This window comes from Hyaena hyaena, unplaced genomic scaffold (assembly GCF_003009895.1).
Source record: "Hyaena hyaena isolate Hyena2069 unplaced genomic scaffold, ASM300989v1 scaffold_376, whole genome shotgun sequence".
Classification (NCBI taxonomy): domain Eukaryota; kingdom Metazoa; phylum Chordata; class Mammalia; order Carnivora; family Hyaenidae; genus Hyaena; species Hyaena hyaena.
The window spans coordinates 1,767,797-1,786,864 of record NW_024081008.1 but is presented as its reverse complement, the minus strand read 5'-3'; the positions used below and the strand labels follow the sequence as shown (position 1 = coordinate 1,786,864).

Sequence of the window (19,068 nt, the reverse complement as noted above, 5' to 3'; positions counted from 1 at the left end):
TTCATTCTAGATAACATTTAAGGTTTCTTCTAATTCTCTTTTCTGCTTCATAGACTATATTTGAAATACGCTCTTTCTGTCTTTTAAAGGTGGATTTCTTAAGTGAGTGAGGCTTCCTGAATGTCGTATACTCTTAAATTTTACAGTCAGATATGTCTGCATTGGATTCTTGCTTCTGTTTCTTAATAGCTGTGTGATTTTGATTATTTAGTGTCTCTTAAGCTGCGTTTTTTTGTGTTTTTTTTTTATGTTTGTTTATTTTTGAGACAGAGTACTCGAACAGGGGAGTGGCAGAGAAAGAGGGGACAGAGGATCCAAAGCAGGCTCTGGGCTGACAGCAGCAAGCCCACTATGGGGCTCAAACTCATGAACCATGAGACCATGACCTGAGCCGAAGCCGGATGCTCAACTGACTGAGCCACCCAGGCATCCCAAGCCTTTTATTGTAATCTAACAAGTGACAGTGACAATTCCTATGTTGTGGGGATATCTGGATGAGAGTATTTAAGGTTTGTTAGTACCTAGCACATGGTCGGTCACTATTACAAAAATAATTAGTGACTAGTTTTGATATTTTAATTTATTAAAAAAAATTTTTTGTAATGTTTTATTTTTATTTTTGAGAGAGCAAGGCAGTGTGAACAGGGGAGGGTCAGAGAGAGAGGGAGACACCGAATCCGAAACAGGCTCCCAGCTCTGAGCTGTCAGCAGAGAGCCCGACGTGGGGCTAGAACCCACAAACCGTGAGGTCATGATCTGAGCCGAAGTCAGATGCCCAACTGACTGAGCCACCCAAGTGACCTAGTTCTGATATTTTTAAATGTTACATGTTACGGTTGAGATAAAGGTCTGAAGTTAAAATCATACTTTGTTAAGTCAGGACAGTTCACATAGATAGACAAACGTGAAACAATATTCGTGGATTAATAATGGAGAAAAAGTAGAAGATAAAAAATAAATTTAAATAAACGATAAATTTCTAGTATAGAAAAGGAAACTAACGTGCTCACATACCTTATTACCAATAATTAGTACTCGGTTTCCGATTTTTACCTAGTTTCTGATTTTTACCTAGTTCTATCAGTAATGACATCTTAGAAAAAATCTTCTGTTTACATTCTGTTCTGTTTTCTATTCTTTTTTTTAATTTCTTAAGGCGGATGTTGACATCATTGATTTTCATGAGGACTTGTCTTTTTTTTTTTTTTGTCTTCTTATATAGGTGTTTGATGCTGTAATTGTCTCTTTAAGTACTACTTTAGCAACATCCCACAAAGTCTCATTATTTTAAATTGCAGTTCAAAATACTTTCTGATTTTCCCTTCCTCCCTCACTCCCTTTCTCCCTCCCTTCCTTCCTTCCTTCTTTCCTTTAATACATTGTTATTCAGAACTGGGCTATTTCATTTCCAAATAATGTGGCAATTTTCCAAATGTGTCTGCAGGGATTTCTAATGTAATTCCATTGTGTTCAGTGCATATACTTTATGTTACCTGAATCCTTTTAAATTTATTAGGACTTGTGCTGTAACCAAGAAAGCCCCCTATCTTCGTAAATGTTCTCTGTGCACTTGAGAAGAATGTTTATTTTGCTGATGTTGGATAGAATTTCTGTCATTGTCAGTTAGGTCAGAGTTTTGGGGAGTTTGTTCAAGTCTTGTGGGCCTCTGGGTTTTCTCCTTGTTCCACCAGTTACTGGGAGAGCAGGATTTAAATCTCTGACTACAGTTGTGGACGCATAGTTTTCTGTATTTCTGTCAAGTTTTTGCTTCATGTATTTTGAAACTCTGTAATTAGGTGCATAAATCTTTCTGTTGTCATGACCTCCTGATGGTATGACCCTTTTATCATTGTGAAATGATCTTTATGTCCTTCATTTCTTTGCCTTGAATTCTACTTTCTATAAATACAGCCTTTCTAGCTTTCTTCAAGTCTTTTTCAGTGTCCAGTAAGATCCAGGCATCTTGCTACTGCTTTGTATTTGATGATGAAAAAGAAAAAGTACTTTTGGTACTCAGTAGACTAAATAGAACTTTGAACTCAGTCTAATGAGAGAAAAACAGAAGTTAGTGAGCAGTTATGATACATTGTCATGAAACTGATAGGAGTAAAGTACTGGAGGGTCTTGGGACATCCAGGAAAGCTCTTCTGTGGAGGTGACAGCTAAATCCACGCCTCAGGTGGAAAAATGAGTCGAGAATGGCCAAATTGAGGGCAGAAATTGGTCAGAGACCAGTATGTACAAAGCTTGAAGGTATCACTACATTTGGACTGAAAATAGGAGGACCAGAGCATAAAGTTCAAGTAGGGATGTGATCGGATGTGACTGGAAAGGTCATCAGTGCCAGATTATGAAGAAAATTGTGATGTAATGGTGGGCCACATTGTGAGTCCTTACTGTATGTCAGGCATGTGTTGAGAGGACTCAGCAAGATAACCCTGTTTGGTACACAGTATTGTTATAACTTGTGAAATGAAGAAATAAAGCATGTGGGGAGCACAGAGAGATTAAGAAACTTGCCCAAGGCTCTATAGACAGGAGACAACTTCGCCACAATCATTTATCTGTGTCTGTGACTGAGCAGGCAAACCAGAGTTTGAACTTGATCCTGTTCACAATGTGGAGTGCTCTCAGGATTTTAAGCAGGGACATAAATAAAATAAGTAAATAAAATTTGTGTTTTAAAAGCATCACCCTGGCTACAGTTTATGTTGGGGGAGGTGGGGAGAAGCCACCTGGAGATACAGTTGACAAATGTTTACGTTCTCTATGGAGCGTATGCTAATTTTAAAATGAAGGTAGTTCTTCACCTCTCTGTGGTTCAGTATCCTGATTAGGAAAGTGAAAACGATGATGGTCTCATTCTCACAGGAGCATAAAACAATCAAATTGTGTAAAATTGTACATGGTAAATACTCAGTCAGCTTCAGCTGTGATGATGATGATTGACTTGAAAATCATGCTTAAATTTTTAATCATGTTTTTCTTCTTTTTTTAAATTTAAAAGTTTTGCCTTGGAACTTACAGCTATGACTGCGGCGGCTACAGTACAGTAAAATGTTAATCACCCCTTTCTCCCCACTACTGTTATTTTGGTTTTTCAGTTTATGGGAAGAACAGATGGAGACTATTATACCCTAGATGACATGTTTGTCTCCAAAGCGGCTGAGAGAGGACGTTTCGGTGAAGAGGAAGAGAACCAGAGGAAGAAAGCCATTGCCGAACATCAGAGTCTTGCTGCCCAAATGGAAAAATGTCTGTATTGTTTTGACAGCTCTCAGTTTCCCAAGCACCTTATTATTGCAATAGGTGTTAAGGTAAGAAATACCACACTGATGGCCCTAAGGAAGTGATGCAGCGATGTGTCCAGATTTGCCTCTTTCTTCAGACTCTCGCAGGATTCTAACATGTCTGCCTTCTCTTGCTCTGTTGCAAATCGTTTTCTGTTCTGACTTCCTGTGATTCTTAGACTCTTCTCTAGAGCAGTATGAATATTTAGGTGACTTGAAACTCACATTTTGTATGATTCTCCTCTTTAGAGGAGCAGCACTGACCTAAACTTGGGGGTCGGACCACCTGGACCCACGTTCTGGCTCTGACGTTGACCGGCCATAGGACCTTATTTTCATGGTTGGCACTTGATTCTTAGTGTTCCTATCACTTGAGAAATACTCCGTCGAAAGCAATTGCTGTTTCTTCCCTTACTTTCTCATAGAACCTATTTGTTTCTTCAGAGAATATCTCATGGTTTGAACATTATTACCTCATTTTACTTGTGTACTGAATCCCTCTTCTAACAGTCTGTAAGTCCCGTGAGCACCTGGCTAACGCTTACTCATCACTGAGCAGCACACATGAATCCTGTTGTTGACCCAACATACATCCCATTGTATATACAAGAGTGTATGGTCGTAGTCACTATTTTTTAAATATTAATGATTGCTTAACCATTGATAACTGTCACTTATTTCAATAAACATTTGGTAAGTTAATTCTTATATTAATTAATTATGTGTACCTGCTATACACCAGACCATAATTAGTTCCTGGAGAAAGGTAAACTCAGATGTACTTGCAGAGCTTGTATTCTAGTAAAACGGGGCAGAAAATGAAGTAATAATTGCCCTGATTGAAGAAAGTGTTGTCAGAAAGCAAATAGCGCAGAGGAATGGGACAAAATGATGGGAGACTATATTTGAGAAGGTGGTTTAGAAGGCCCCTGTAAGGAGGTATTTTAGGGAAGGTATGAAAGATGGAAGGAACAAGCAACATTAGGATGTGAATGACTGATGTTTCAGGAAGGGGCGTCGGTGGGTGAAGAGTGGGTGAAGAGCTGGTCCATGGACGGGAGTGTGGCCAGGGCAGAGGGAGTGAGGAAAGGAGAGGAGAGGAATGAATAAGTGCATGGCTAGTTCAGGGACTGCGCATATACATGTTTATTTACTAATGTGTACATCCCCCCCACCCCCACCCATGTATCCAGAGAACTGATGTGGGCTTTTCCATTCTGACTCTAGCCTTTAGTATCTTTAGGTTGTTAAGACAGTCAACTTATCAGTTCATATTAGGGTTTCTTTAACTTTATTTCTTTACCTTTCTTCTTTTTTCCCTTCCAAACTATCAAAAAGGTGAATGTAAAAATTCCATTTAAAATTTACTCAATTAAAAAAAAACCCACCATAACCTATTACTTATATTCATTTTTCTGAATTCTTATCCAGACCTTTATAAACATTTACATTTTTGTAATTACGACATTGTAAGTATTTTATTCCTCTTCAGTCTGATCCCTACCTTTTAAAGGTGTAAGAACAAATTAAACAAAGTAACACTTAAATGTTTCCTGCTGTGCTTAGAAGTTGGGAGTGTTTTCAGTGGGGTTTTCCGTTTTCCCCAGTGCACTGGAGGCAGGCGGGGTCCCGCGGACACAGACCTTCCGTTTGCCTCCTGCCTTGCAGGCTGCTTCCCCGACGAGGCGCTTCTCAGTTCACTGATGAAAGCACACTGCCGGCCAGTGAACAGATGCTTTCTGGTTCTTTCCTTCCACCCTTATTAGTTGTCATGCGTGTCTTTCTTTCCCCGTTCTTGAGGGTGGCCCTCTTCTGCTGTGAGGTAATCCACACCTTCCTACTAGCCTTTCCTAATGGCATTACATTCTTCTCTTTGCCTTTCACTTCCTGAGAGTTGGCTGGTCTATTTCTTCCCTCTGGGACTCAGTCTTTTCAATATGATTTAATTTAAAAAACTGTTGGAGTCTCCTCTTTTCCATCTATGCTTTATATATGCTGTTTTTGCTCTGAAAACTGCCATCTACCTTCAGCCATTTGGCTGTGACTATGTTAATAGAGAAATATTTGAAATATTGGCTAGAAGGAATCTCATCCATCATGTGATAACCTATCCCACCCATTGTCACTAAGTGGAAATAATAAATCACATTGCAGAGCTTGAATTTCTAATATTTAAAGTGAATGTCACAAATCCAAATGTATTGATGACGCTGTATTAGTTCTCATTAGGATCACAGAGTTAAATAACTTCTGATCATCAGCTCCTGCTTTCTCCCTCCTTTTTTTTTAAAAAAAAAAAAGTTACCTGTCTCCCTCGTCTTAACACTGTGCTTTACTCTTTTTTTAATAGCCTTTTTTTTTACAATAGTTTTAGATTTACAGAAAAATCAAGAAGACAGTACTGTGTTCCATATATAGTGTATCCGCTTTCTTCTCTTACTAACACCTGACATTAGTAAGCAACTTTACAAGTTGTAAATTTCTTATACTTAATGAATCAGTACTGATGTTATTTTTAATTTTGAATATGGTTATGATTTTACTACAAATTTAGGTAAACTTCTATATCCATTCCTACTTTGTCCTCTCTCAGGAGAGTTTTAAAATTTTGCATTATTTTGTTAAATAATATTGTCTGCCATACAAAATATTTCTAGCTAAAAGCTAACCAAAAATAGTAGAAAGTAAGAGTAAGCCCCTTTGCAGAGTATTATTTCTGTTCCTCATGAACACTGTTTGCTCGCTATAATATACACGAATTGATTTTTTTAAAGACAGTTTGTGTATAGTGGAAAAACAGCACCAGTTTGTAGGTAACACGTGTATTTAAATAGATAGAACTAAAGCAGAGCAGTAAGACCATATGGAGAACATTTCTTTCTCCCTTAGTTGGGTTAATTTGCTTTGCTTATCCAGTAAAGGAAGGAAAGCCCGAGTAATAGGTACCAGTTAGACCTCTTTCTCATTACCAGGCCATCTTTCTTTTCATTCCTGCCCACAGTTGTGTTGTTTGAAGGGCTTTGGAAGCATACAACTCTCTCAGAACAAGGGTAAAGTGTGCCTTTCATTTTGCCCTCGGGTACGCTCAATCTCTGAAATACAGAGAACAGTTAAAATGGAGACTTGTGCTGTAAATTTCCAGTTTATTAAAACCTTTCTTCATGGCTTTTAAAAGTATTTTAAAAATGTCAGATATCTTTAAAAACATTAAAATAAAAGATACTGCTTATAAACAAGTATGCTTTATTAAATGTTAGCTTTGTGTCCCTGAGAATCAATACAGTAGCATTTCACTTTGCAACTGTTTTCCCCATAGGCTTATTTGTGTTTACCCAACGTCCGATCTCTGACTGAGGGACACTGCTTGATAGTCCCCTTGCAGCACCACAGAGCCGCCACATTACTGGATGAAGACATCTGGGAGGAAATTCAGGTCGGCACGGTGATCTCATCCTTGTAATGCGCATGAGCAGGTTTACAAACTAGTGCCGATAAATTCCAGTGGGTTTTCTTATACCTTTGTCCAGTGATTTTACTTTCTGCACTTACACATTTGTATACATTTCCCCGGTTGTGTTCACGTGTGGATCATGTCTTCACCAGTCACTACGTTTTTAGTTTATTTCCCTTATGTACTCCCTGTTTTGAAAGGTTTTTTAAAAACGTTTTTATTGAGATATAATTGATGTGTATAACATACTAGTTTCAGGTGTACAGATGAAAGCTGTTTTGTCCTAAACAAACTGTGACAAAGCAATAAGTATTTTTACTTAAAAAAAAACTCAATGTAAGATTTCTAATTTCTGCTTCTGTGGATCATGAGATAACCATTCTTGACACAGTAAGCTAATAAATTACAGCCAAAAGGAAAGAGATTTTCAGATAATAAAAAAATAAATTTTGGAAGTCAGAGGTTCATATTCTGCAGATGCCATATCTTCCTGTAACAGAATTAGCCTCTGCTGTGATTTTGTGATTGGCCTTTATTTTTATACTTTTTCTTTTATTACTTGGCCCAGCTTTTGGATTCAGGATTTTCCTTCCCTTCCCTTCCCTTCTCTTTCCCTTTCCACTTCCTCCTCCCCCTCCTCCCCTCTCTTCCCCCTCCCCCTCCTCCCCTCTCTTCCCCCTCCCCCCCTTCCTTTCCTTCCTTCCTTTCTTCTTTTTGTGGCTGATTCTGCAAGAAACTGAGAGGCACAACCTGGGTGAAATTGCTGCTGAATTATTTCAAGACCTCATAATGACCAAAAAAGAAAAGAAAGAAAACTCTCATTTTTCTAATCCTTGACAGTTGAATAGGGGTTGCGGGGACCCCTAGTTAGAAAATGTGAAAATTGTGGGGCGCCTGGGTGGCTTAGTTGGTTAAGCGTCCGACTTTCGCTTAGGTCATGATCTCGCGGTTCGTGGGTTCGAGTCCCGCGTCGGGCTCTGTGCTGACTGCCAGCTCAGAGCCTGGAGCCTGTTTCAGTCCGTGACTCCCTCTCTCTCTGACCCTCCCCTGCTCACGCTGTCTCTCTCCTAGAAATAAATAAAACATTTAAAAAAAAAAAAAAGAAAAAATGTGAAAATTGTTAAGACTTCAGAAGAGACTCTACCGGTCTTCGCATCGTGCTGATAAAGATGCCAGAAGAGGAGATATTTTGACTCCATGTTATGAAATTCAGTCTTGTACTCATTGTAATCTTTCCGTTTATGCTGTGAAAGTAAAGGGCAGCGTGTTGTCATGCATATGTGGGGTCAGGTGTGGCTAAGAATGTGGACACATACCCTTGATGTAGGGAAAGAATTTTTCTAGCAGCGGATGCCAGCGCAGTGTATAATCCAAAGTGGAAGGTTGCAGATTTGGTTTTCAGAATTATTTTGAGACTTTTCTGAAATGTCTCTTTAACAATTTATACATGCAAAACTGATTTAACTTAGAGCAAAATACAGTGCCGAAAAGATTTTAAGTAATACAAGAATCTAGTCTGTGTTTTATATTTCTGTAAGAAATTAAGCGACTTGATGGAAAACATTGAGGTGGATAAAGAAGAAATGTATTCATTCAGTAGATATTGAGTACATGAATGTCAGTAATCCCGGTGTCCTGAGAAATGCAGAGATAAAATCATTAATTCTGCCCAAAGGTGTGGTGTATTGTCCTACAGGTTACTTTACAGTTCAGTGGATTTGGGAGCCGCATGCAGTATGGAAAATTGAATGAGGGAGGAAAGCCAAATTATTTTACACAGAGAATAACATTTTGGGTTGTGTGATAAAAGAATTAGTTGTTGCAAGTTGTAAATTAGTATAAGCCAATGAGCAAATAAAGTATATGAATTCTAGCTTATTTAAAGAAATGTCACTTTTGAGTTTTTGTTTGTATCTTCAGATATGTACAGAAGTTCAAGTTGGGGCACCTGGCTGGCTCAGTCAGAAGAGCATGCAGCCCTTGATCTTGGGGTTTGAGTTTGAGCCCCATGTTGGTGTAGAGATTACTTAAAATAAAAAAATCCTAAAAAATTGTTTCAAATTAATCACGCCCTGGTAAATATCCTTATGGTTACTCCCCCTTTCTAGAGAATATTTAAGAAAGATTATTTGACTTAGGAAAAAATATTGTTTGCAAATGCAGGAACCACTTTCTCTAAGTGGTTTTTATCCCCATCCTCTGCAACATTTAAATGTAATTTTAGATCTTATATTTAATAGAAAGTGCAAAACCAAGTTTCAGTACAGCATATGGGAATAATCACAGATTTTGAATGAGTAAGAGCCAGATGTTTTAGTTTCATTAAATATATAGTGAAACTTGGTCCCCTTTAAAGTTATTCTTGTCAGTTTGACAGTTAGGTTTGAGCTTATGTTATAGTCAGACACCCTGGGTCCTTTTTTTGAATATCCGAAATTAGCGGTGTGGTGGTGGGGTCATCACCTACAGGGGGCTTTGCTGCTGAGTGCTGTGATGGGGCCAGTTTCCTGGGAAACCTCCAGGATTTCCCCGTAGGTCGTCTTCTGCCGGCGATCAGACTCTCCAGAGGAAGCTCTGTCTCTCACCTGGTGCGTCTCAGATGGTTTGCTCCTGTGCTGGCAGCTGCGTTGGGGAAGAGGGCTGGGGTCGCAGAATATATACACTATGTAACATATCCTGTAACAACCTCCCCCAGGCCCCCACCCCCGTTTTCAGACTGTGTACTCTCAACAGTGTCTGGTTTTGCCAGCCCAGCAGCCGTACTGTTTATCTCCTCTGGAGAACAATCCAGTAACATTCTACTGGGGTTGAGGGTGTCAGTGTGTTAAGTGCTTTTTTCAAAGGACTTTTTTTTTGTTTTGTTTTTTAATGGTTTGTTTATTTCTGAGAGAGAAACAGTGTGAGCAGGGGAGGGTCAGAAAAAGAGGGAGACACAGAATCCAAAGCAGCGTACAGGCTCTGAGCTGTCAGCACAGAGCCCAGTGCGGGGCTCGAACACATGCACTGTGACATCATGACCTGAGCTGAAGTCAGATGCTTAACCAACTGAGCCACCCAGGTGCCCATTAAACTTGTATTTTTATTTATTATTTTTTTAAATTATTTTTTTTAATGTTTTTTATTTATTTCTGAGAGAGAGACAGCATGAGCAGGGGAGAGTCAGAGAGAGAGGGAGACACGGAATCTGAAACCAGTTCCAGACTCTGAGCGAGCTGTCAGCACAGAGCCCGACGCGGGGCTCCAACCCACAAACCGTGAGATCATGACCTGAGCCGAAGTCAGACACTTAACCGACTGAGCCACCTAGGCGCCCCAAAACTCGTATTTTTTTTTTAAATATTTTTTTAATTTATTTCTAGGAGAGAGAGAGAGAGAGAGACAGCGTGAGCAGGGGAGGGTCGGAGAGAGAGGGAGTCACAGACTGAAACAGGCTCCAGGCTCCGAGCTGGCAGTCAGCACAGAGCCCGACGCGGGCCTCAAACCCATGAACCATGAGATCGTGACCTAAGCGAAAGTCGGACGCCTAACCGACTAAGCCACTCGGGCACCCCAAAACTCGTATTTTTAAATTACAGTTTTTTAATGCAGAGAGAAGTACTTCCGTGCGTGTGTGTATCCTCCTCGTGTGATGCTTTTGTGTATTATANGAGCTGGCAGTCAGCACAGAGCTCGACGCGGGCCTCAAACCCATGAACCATGAGATCGTGACCTAAGCGAAAGTCGGACGCCTAACCGACTAAGCCACTCGGGCACCCCAAAACTCGTATTTTTAAATTACAGTTTTTTAATGCAGAGAGAAGTACTTCCGTGCGTGTGTGTATCCTCCTCGTGTGATGCTTTTGTGTATTATAATAGTGAACTGTCCTTGCATCACTACTAATTTAGTACCTCTGAGTTTGCATCTGTGATTCACGATGTCTGGAGTCTGTCTTCCGCATAGTATCTCAATCAAGCATCAAAACAGTTAAACCAGAGGGCTGTGGACAAACCAAAATAGGGAAATTTGCGACATAGCATTACACTGTGGCTGCTGCTGCTGCTTTTTATCCACTTTCTCCCTTCTTCAAAGAAGCCAAGTTTTCAAATATGTGGTTCTACTCCAACAATGGTCTTCCTTTTTCTAGCCTATAACATTATCTTACCACTGCACTAGGTCATGAAATAAATAACAATTAATTGAAAATATCTGTAATAAAGAAAAATTCACAAACAGTAACAGTTAACAAAATAGAGACAGTCTAAAAAGCTGTTATAAAACCAGATTTGTATATTTTTCCCATTTAGTTTTATTTTTTAATTGTTTTGGTGCATGTGAGACGAGGCCTGTGGAGGTAACTGGGGACAAACAGCAGAGTTGGGGGAGGGGGAGCGGATGAACTGTTGTCCCTTCCTGACTCATGAGCCATGTCTGTCTTACCACCGACATCTGTGAATCGTCTGTCGAGCTGTGTTCGCTGCTGTTGCAAACAAAACCTAACCCAGCGTGCTTGAGACAGCAAAAGCCGATTTCCTGTGGCCCCGTCCAGTGTGGGTCGGGCGGTTCCCGAGGCAGACCGCCCCCAGACATTGAGTTGGGTATCCAGGCTCCTCCTATCCTCAGACTCTCCCGTGGCCGGGTCCTCTTTCCACATCGTGGATGGAAGAAACTCAATACAAGAAGGCACACTGCCCCTTCCCTGTTTCAAGTGACACATGATTCATTCGTCACAAGTGACACATACCATTTCTAGATACATCCCATTGCCCAGAATTAAATATGTCCCCACCTGTGTCCCAGAGGGGCTGGGAAATCTAGTCTTGTTTGCCCAGGAAGAGGAAACAAACAGTTTCGTGAACACGGCTTTTCTTGGGAAGGTTTGTTGTCTACAGAAATCACACTGGGGCCATGGTAACTGTAAAATATGAATGATCAATTTTACCATGTAGATACCTATACCAGTATTCTATATTTTATTATTTTTTTATCATAATTTTTAAAAAATTTTTTTTTATGTTTTATTTATTTCTAGGAGAGAGAGAGACAGCGTGAACAGGGGAGGGTCAGAGAGGGAGTCACAGACTGAAACAGGCTCCAGGCTCCGAGCTGGCAGTCAGCACAGAGCCCGACGCGGGGCTCAAACCCACGAACCGCGAGATCATGACCTAAGCGAAAGTTGGATGCTTAACCGACTAAGCCACCCAGGCACCCCTTTTTTATCATAATTTAACCTCAGTTATGTGTGACCTGACTCCACTAATTTGATTTTATAAAATATAGTACCAAATTCAGAGGATTTTTAAAAAGGGGAAACAATCCCTTTATAATCATCTCTAATGCCTGAGCTACAAGTCACCTTATCATGAGCTTATAGGTGGACCGTCTGCAGCCCCTTAGGCTATTAGCCAAGACTTTTACTACAAATGGAGCCTCTAAAGGACACTTTGCTGAACTTCTCTACAGCTGTGATCACAAATGGAAAGCAAATCCCGTGTCTGTTGCTTACTAGGTATCTGTACTTTACCTCAAGTTACAATTATTTCATTTCCTTTTTTTCCTACTTGCTCTTATTTTTGAAAAGAGCACAGAATGGAAACGTGACAAGCGATCACTGTTAAGTGATCGTTGGAGGAGACCTAGCAGAGTCCCAGGACCCCCACCCCCCAGGCAGCAGTAGTGAGTAGCTTCTCCCCTTTTCAGGTGTCAGTAGAGGCCGAGTGGGGAAGTCGAACAGGTGTGTGCACATGGCGGTAACTAACTAGAAGGTGTCTGAGCCACAGCCTGGCTGAATCCCCAGGGAGTCAGGCTGAGCCAACCAGGAACCTCAAAAGGTGATGTGAGTCCATCCAGAGGACATGCTTGAAATGGTAGGATTAAGGAAATGGAGAACACAGTGGCGGTTTTGCCAAGGTGATGAGAGGGGGTGTGGCTGGGAGGGCCCCTTACTACGTTGGAACTGCACTGTGTCTTCACCGTGTGTCCACATTAATATCCCGGTGTGATGCTGTGCTGTGGTTTTTGTAAGATGCTACCGTCGGGGGAGGCTGGGGTAGAGGTATGTGGGATCTCTCTGTATTTTCTACATGTGATCTGTAGTCCTAATTGAATAACTTAATTAAAATATTTCAAAGTTATAAATCAGCTGACAAACCTAAATTTAAAAAACGTTTCATAAATAAACTTTAAAAGGTGGAGGGGGGCACCTGGGTGGCTCAGTCAGTTAAGTGTCCAAATCTTGGTTTCGGCTCACACACATCATGATGTCACGGTTCATGAGACCGAGCCCCGTGTTGGGCTCTGCATTAACAACGAGGAGCTTGTTTGGGATTCTCTTCCTACCTGCCTACTGTCCGTGTGCTCTCCCTCTCAAAAATAAACAAACTTCATAAAACAAATCTTTCTTCCTCCTACTTAGACAAATAAATACACTGACACTTTATAAAGATATACTGAGTAGATGACACTCTACAAGACCAAGTTTGAATTTAGAATTCTTAGACACCTCGGTGGTGTGGGGAGGGTCGGCTTCTGGCTCCAGCCTTCAGCCTGGTCCCCTTTCTTCTAAGCCCTGGCTTCATCCTTACCACGAGGGATGCCCCGTGCATACCTGTGAGCACCTTGGTGGCATGTCTGTGCTCCAGGCCTCAGGATGTGAAATAATTATGTAAATAAGTAGAAAAAAACACTCTTACTGTTCCGTACAGTTGGTAGGACATGATTCTATGTGAAAATAGGGTATGCTTGAGTATACAAGGTCCGAGTTCGGGGATAGCATACAGTGGGAGCCAGCACATGAAGTCACTGTGAGCCTGGGGAGGTACTTGGAAGTACCTCCGTACCCACCTTCCAGGAGTACCTTGTGTGGCTTGTGGATGTTTTCCTCTGATTTTACTGTCCGTTCTGCGTATGTTCTCTCTTCCTTATTGTAGTTTATTGGAGCATTTTTAATATATGCGCACAATTGTGCAGAGTAAGTTTCAGTTTAAAAAGAAAAGTCACTCAAATATGTGAAATGATATAGTAGATTTAGAAAGTAAAGTCACGGTAAGACGACAGTTTGGGATCTAAATATTGTTTATTTTTTATCTTAAACGGATTTAATGTACCTTTTACTGTTTTCATATTTTGTCCGTGAATGTTTTAGTTACCTTACCATTTTGCTTTCTTCAGATGTTTAGGAAATCATTGGTAAAGATGTTTGAAGAAAAAGGCTTGGACTGCATCTTTTTAGAAACTAACATGAGCATGAAGAAGCAGTACCACATGGTTTACGAGTGCATTCCTCTCCCGAAGGAAGTGGGCGACATGGCCCCCATCTACTTTAAGGTATTTCTGGAGAGTTTGGTCTGCATCCTTGTTCGCAACAATTCTTTTATGACTACAGTTATCTTTTTTCTTGTAGTTTTTTCTTCCTATATACAAATATCAAACGTTATATAAAGAAATGCAGCAAAGCACAAAGAAATAATGCTGTGTAAATTTCTGTAGAGAGAAATTTGGGATTTTGACCTTTAAAAAGCATGCTAGGAGAGGGGAAGGGGGGTGATGGGCATGGAGAAGGGCACTTGTGGGATGAGCACTAGGTGTTATATGGAAACCAACTTGACAATAAACTATATAAGGAAAAAAAATTAAAAAAAATAAAAAGCGTGCTTATTTGTAAGTACGAATATACTGTCGAATGGCAGTTTATTATTTCTATTTGAACTTTCCATTTCTCAAATGAAAAATCAGAGTTTTACCTTGAAGTAATTTCAAGTCAAAATTATAGTCATAATTCTGGAAAACTTACTGAAATTCATGAGAGCTGTTGAGAGTTACATACAAATAGTCCACATTATAATTGCTGAGACAAGTTACTGTTCTTTTAGTATGTAATACCTCAACATGCTCTTTTTAAGAGGAAACTGGTATCTAACCTTGACATACATTTTTGGACACAATTACTAGAGTTTTTGATCAGTTAAATGTTATTATAATATTCAGGCAGCTTTTATAAAATAGCATGGTTTTGAGGCTGACCTGAATGCAGTATAATTTATAGGCTAGTATAAATCCAGGTGTAGAACCATAGATGAAATAGTAACATGAACAATGGAAAATGAAGGCAGTGTTTTGTGAAGTGATGCAGGGAGACTTTTCAATGCAACATTTAGATGATACAGGATGGGAACATTCATTTGCAGACTCGACATCCCAGTTCAAGGGATGGTGAGACCTGTTGAGGTTAATAAAGTGGTGAAAATCTAATTTCTCTCTAGAAATTTCTAAAAACAATTTGATTATTTGATTTTAAGAATTATACTAGTAAAGTGGGAGAATGAGCCGGATAATCTTGCTAGTTGTGTGTGAAGCAAAATCACTTGGTGAAGAGATGATTCTTCTTCTTCTTCTTCTTCTTCTTCTTCTTCTTCTTCTTCTTCTTCCTTCTTCCTTCTTCCTTCTTCCTTCTCCCTTCTTCCTTCTTTCTTCTTCCTTTCTTTCCTTTCTTGTATTTCCTTAGTAGAGTCTTAGGTGAGTGTGACCATGGGCATTGAGGTAATAGGACATGTAAACGGCCACTGTTGATCATGTTGGGTGACAGAAATGTCATCACTTAGAATGGTGTGTCACTTTTCTACCCTAAACCTATTCTTTGATTTGCCTTCAGTTTTATACTGAGTGTGCTCCATTATAGAGTCAACACCAGTGCCTCCTATTCCTTTTAAATATATGTGATACTTTTAAACTATGCTTATTTGAATGCTAATTTTTTGTTTAAAATTTGCTTCATTAATAATGATAACTGTACAGAAATGAGAGTACTTGATACTCATCATCCTGGCTTTCCTATTAAATATTTTTCTACCATAAATACTAGTCCTGTTTCTTAGTTGCAGAAGTCTTACAAAGCCACACCTATGTATTTTTTCCCTGCATTTTTACTTCTTTGTTATAGGGCCAGATAGTTCAAGTACTTGATTGCCAGAAAGCTTATAAACTACTCTTTTGAGAAAGGGCAGTAAAACTAAACAAATTTATTTGAGGAGATTTCTTTGAATGAGATAAGGAAGTTGTGAACTTTTATGTTTACAGACTTATGTTCAACATTACATTGGTTAGGCTTATTAAGGATAATATTGTGATATAAAGTTGGGGTGAAGTTAGTACAAGAATTAAGAATGAATAAAATAATATTATCTTGCCTAAAGATAGGACTTTAAAAAAAATTAAGGTCAAATTTTAAAAAACATAATAAAGCCTTAACCCATTTCAAATAATGAGCTACCATGTAAGATGTGTCTGTGATTAATTCACTCTGTTACTTTATTTTTTACAATGTCTCTTTGTGTTTGCTTATAAACTATTTTTTCATTAATAAATGGCTGTTTCTTAGAAAGCCATAATGGAATCTGATGAAGAATGGTCTATGAACAAGAAATTGATCGATCTCTCTTCGAAAGATATCAGAAAGTCTGTAAGTATCTTTATTTTTGGTCCCTGATATAAGAAATGATCCCCAGTGTTTAAGGTCTTCATTAATTCTCACATCTTACTTGAGAAAGAGACCATTTGGATGAGTGACCAAAGGTGAAATAAGTAATTCTATGAATAAGAAATTATTTTCATTCTACTTGGTCTAGCAGATGCTTCTTTGTTCAGAAGCTGATGTGAGTGTTTGCTCCTGACCTTCTGGCCCTGTGCCATTGTGGCGCCTGTAATTGGCTATGACCATATCAGAGTCGGCTGTAGGAGCTCTTGTGATGGGCTTCTCATCCTCTGTGGAAGTGCGCAGAGGGGCCTTCTTGTTACTCAAGTTATAATGAGAGAAACATTTTTCTGGAGGCTCTATTTGATTTTGGAGCTCTTTTTTTTTTGTCCTTATACAAAGATGACCTGTTATGCTCCTTGAAAACAGTGGCTAAGTGAGATTATGGGCTCATTTATCTTTAGGGAAGCTTCCTAACCGTGCCTCACCCCTTAGCCGATCTGCAGGTCAGCTCTTAGACACGTTAACACACAAGTTGAGCACTTTCGCAGGGACCGCTCTCTTTTCTAGAAATCTAAACTAAATGGAATAGAGATAGAAAAGAACTGTGGATTCCTTTTTGTTCTTCTCTTCAAAACACACTTTACTGTACAGTTGTTCACTGGGTGAGAGCTGTTTACCAGGCACTCTCCTCCATGCCTCGTACATGCTGGAAGAGAACAGGACATGCGGCTCCGGGGGCAGGGTCGGGCACTCCCGCCTGGGCACTAAGTCTTCCCTCTGCCTGTGTGTATAAATGATGTGTGACTGGAACACAGCTATACTAGTTTGTTAGGTACTATTTTGGAAGCTTTCATGCCACAAAGGCTGAGTGGAGAGTTGTGACAGAGACTGTACAATCTTCAAAGCCCCAAATATTTTATTTAAACTCAAACTTTTATAAGTTTTCTTAAGTTTGCTGAATCTTGTTCTAGTAGATAGCATTAGGCTATTGTCTTCTTGTTTATTCTTTTTGGAAAGCCAGACTCCTGACACAAGTGATTGATAGGATATCTCTGCATTTATTATATCCTACTCAAAAGAATGAAATATCATTGCATTACCAAAGATAGGTTTCATACAAAGGTAAAACATTGTCTGTAGTCTTTTTTCTCCCCTTGTTGATGAATTGGGCCAGACGGTATATTAAGCCCCTCCCGCTCCCCCTAACAAATGTCATCTTCATTTCTGTCTTTTGTGGCCTGTAGCAAAAGGCATCCAGGACGCCTGGGTGGCTCGGTCAGTTGAGTGTCTGACTTTGGAGTTCAGCTCAGGTCATGATTCCAGGGTCATGGGATCAAGTCCCATGTTGGGTGCTGAGTGTGGATCTTTAAGATTCTCCCTCCCTCCTTCCCTCTGCCCCTCTTACCTGCTTGTATGCTCCCTCCCCCCCAAAAAAAGAAGAAGAAAAAGGTATGTAATGTACACACATCTGTTGTGCCTGAGTTTTTCACTTCTCATAATCTCCCTTGCCATTATCCTTTTGTGAACCATCTAGTGCCTATTCTAAGTTTGTTTTTTAAAACATGTGCGTACTTAAGTACCTAGAGAGTTTTAATATTTTACCTTAACTCACATGGAAAATAGGAAACAGGTGCACACCTTCGTAGGCAGGGTCGTGTTTTCTACTCGGGAGCTTTGCACAGACCCCAGCAATCGCCTTCCTGAGTCGTCACATGGTGTCTGAGAGTCACAGCAGACAGGCCATAAGCCAGAGGACGTCACTGGTCCCTTTTAGCTTTAGGATTCGACAGTTACATGGACAGAATTGTGAAGAGAACTTGAGTATTAGGAGTAATTCCAAAGGAGGTCACTTTTTAGGTTAACAAGGTTTCCAGTGGCTTTTGAAAATGATTAAAGTGTTTCTGAGCACACATTGAACAATCTTATTTTAACATTATTTTTATTCTGTAAGAACTTCATTATTCTTAATTTTAAAGCTCCGTGTCCTTGGTAGTTTCATAAAGTGTTTTACCTGCTTCCTGCGGTGGGGCGATTTTTTTTTTTTTTTTTAATTCAAATAGATTCTTCTGGTAGAGATTTACATACTGGTAATTCATTCTGATTCTTTGTTGATTTATGTTTTTCTGCTGTGAGTATAAGCTTCTCTTTTTGTGCCCATTTGTTCCCTTTCTGGGCCCTGATTTCTGTCTGTCAAGTCTGTCCAGTCTGTCAATTTCATGGACATACACAGGGAAACCCACCTCTCTGTGCGTTCAGTGTAGAAGAGTTGTGTGTTATCAACTGACTTGTCAACCGAAGTGCTCATTTTTCACAAGGCTTTGATATTGAGAGTTCATGTGAATTCCTTCTGAACTTTTCAGTATGATGATTTTAAGTTTAATTTTGTGATCACTATAATTTAAAAGCACCTAACACATTTAGGGATTTTTGAAACTGAGGAAAGTCCGTGTTAAGGAAAATTTGGGTTTACCCAGAGACCTTCAAACTCAAGGACAGTTACAGCAAGTCAGGAGAAATATCTGGAATATTGAAAGGGGCAAATTCAGATATTACTGTTTTGTTGTTGATGTTGTTTACCATCAGTGAAATGTTTTGCTCCAATTCTGTCGGTGTCTTTCAAGAGCAGTGCCAGAGGTCTTTTCCTCTGTCTGGTCAAGGCAGGCAAAGCAAAGTAGTAAGTGTGCACGCGCCTTGACCCTGGAGCCTCCACGGCTCCTTCTGACAAACAGCCGTTCTGACAAGACAGGAGGTTGTCCCCCAACAGCCGCAGTGAGAGGACCGACGGGCTTGTGGCCGCCCTGCCCCTCGTGTAAGACAAGTACTGTGTTTACTGTGCTCGCCGTGCCATCTCGGCACTTTACCCTGAGTTGTTGAGTCA

The 19,068-nt window shown here is 39.9% G+C and overlaps 1 protein-coding gene across 1 annotated transcript in view; it reads left to right on the top strand.

Moving 5' to 3' along the window:
- Window positions 1-19,068, top strand: part of CWF19L2 (CWF19 like cell cycle control factor 2) — a 31,995-nt gene that overhangs the window by 6,986 nt on the left and 5,941 nt on the right. The window contains exons 2-5 of the mRNA XM_039250624.1: window positions 3,105-3,317; window positions 6,607-6,723; window positions 13,889-14,044; window positions 16,095-16,175. Coding sequence (XP_039106555.1) covers window positions 3,108-3,317; window positions 6,607-6,723; window positions 13,889-14,044; window positions 16,095-16,175 — 564 coding nt within the window. The 5' untranslated portion in view covers window positions 3,105-3,107. The remainder of the gene's footprint in view (window positions 1-3,104; window positions 3,318-6,606; window positions 6,724-13,888; window positions 14,045-16,094; window positions 16,176-19,068) is intronic.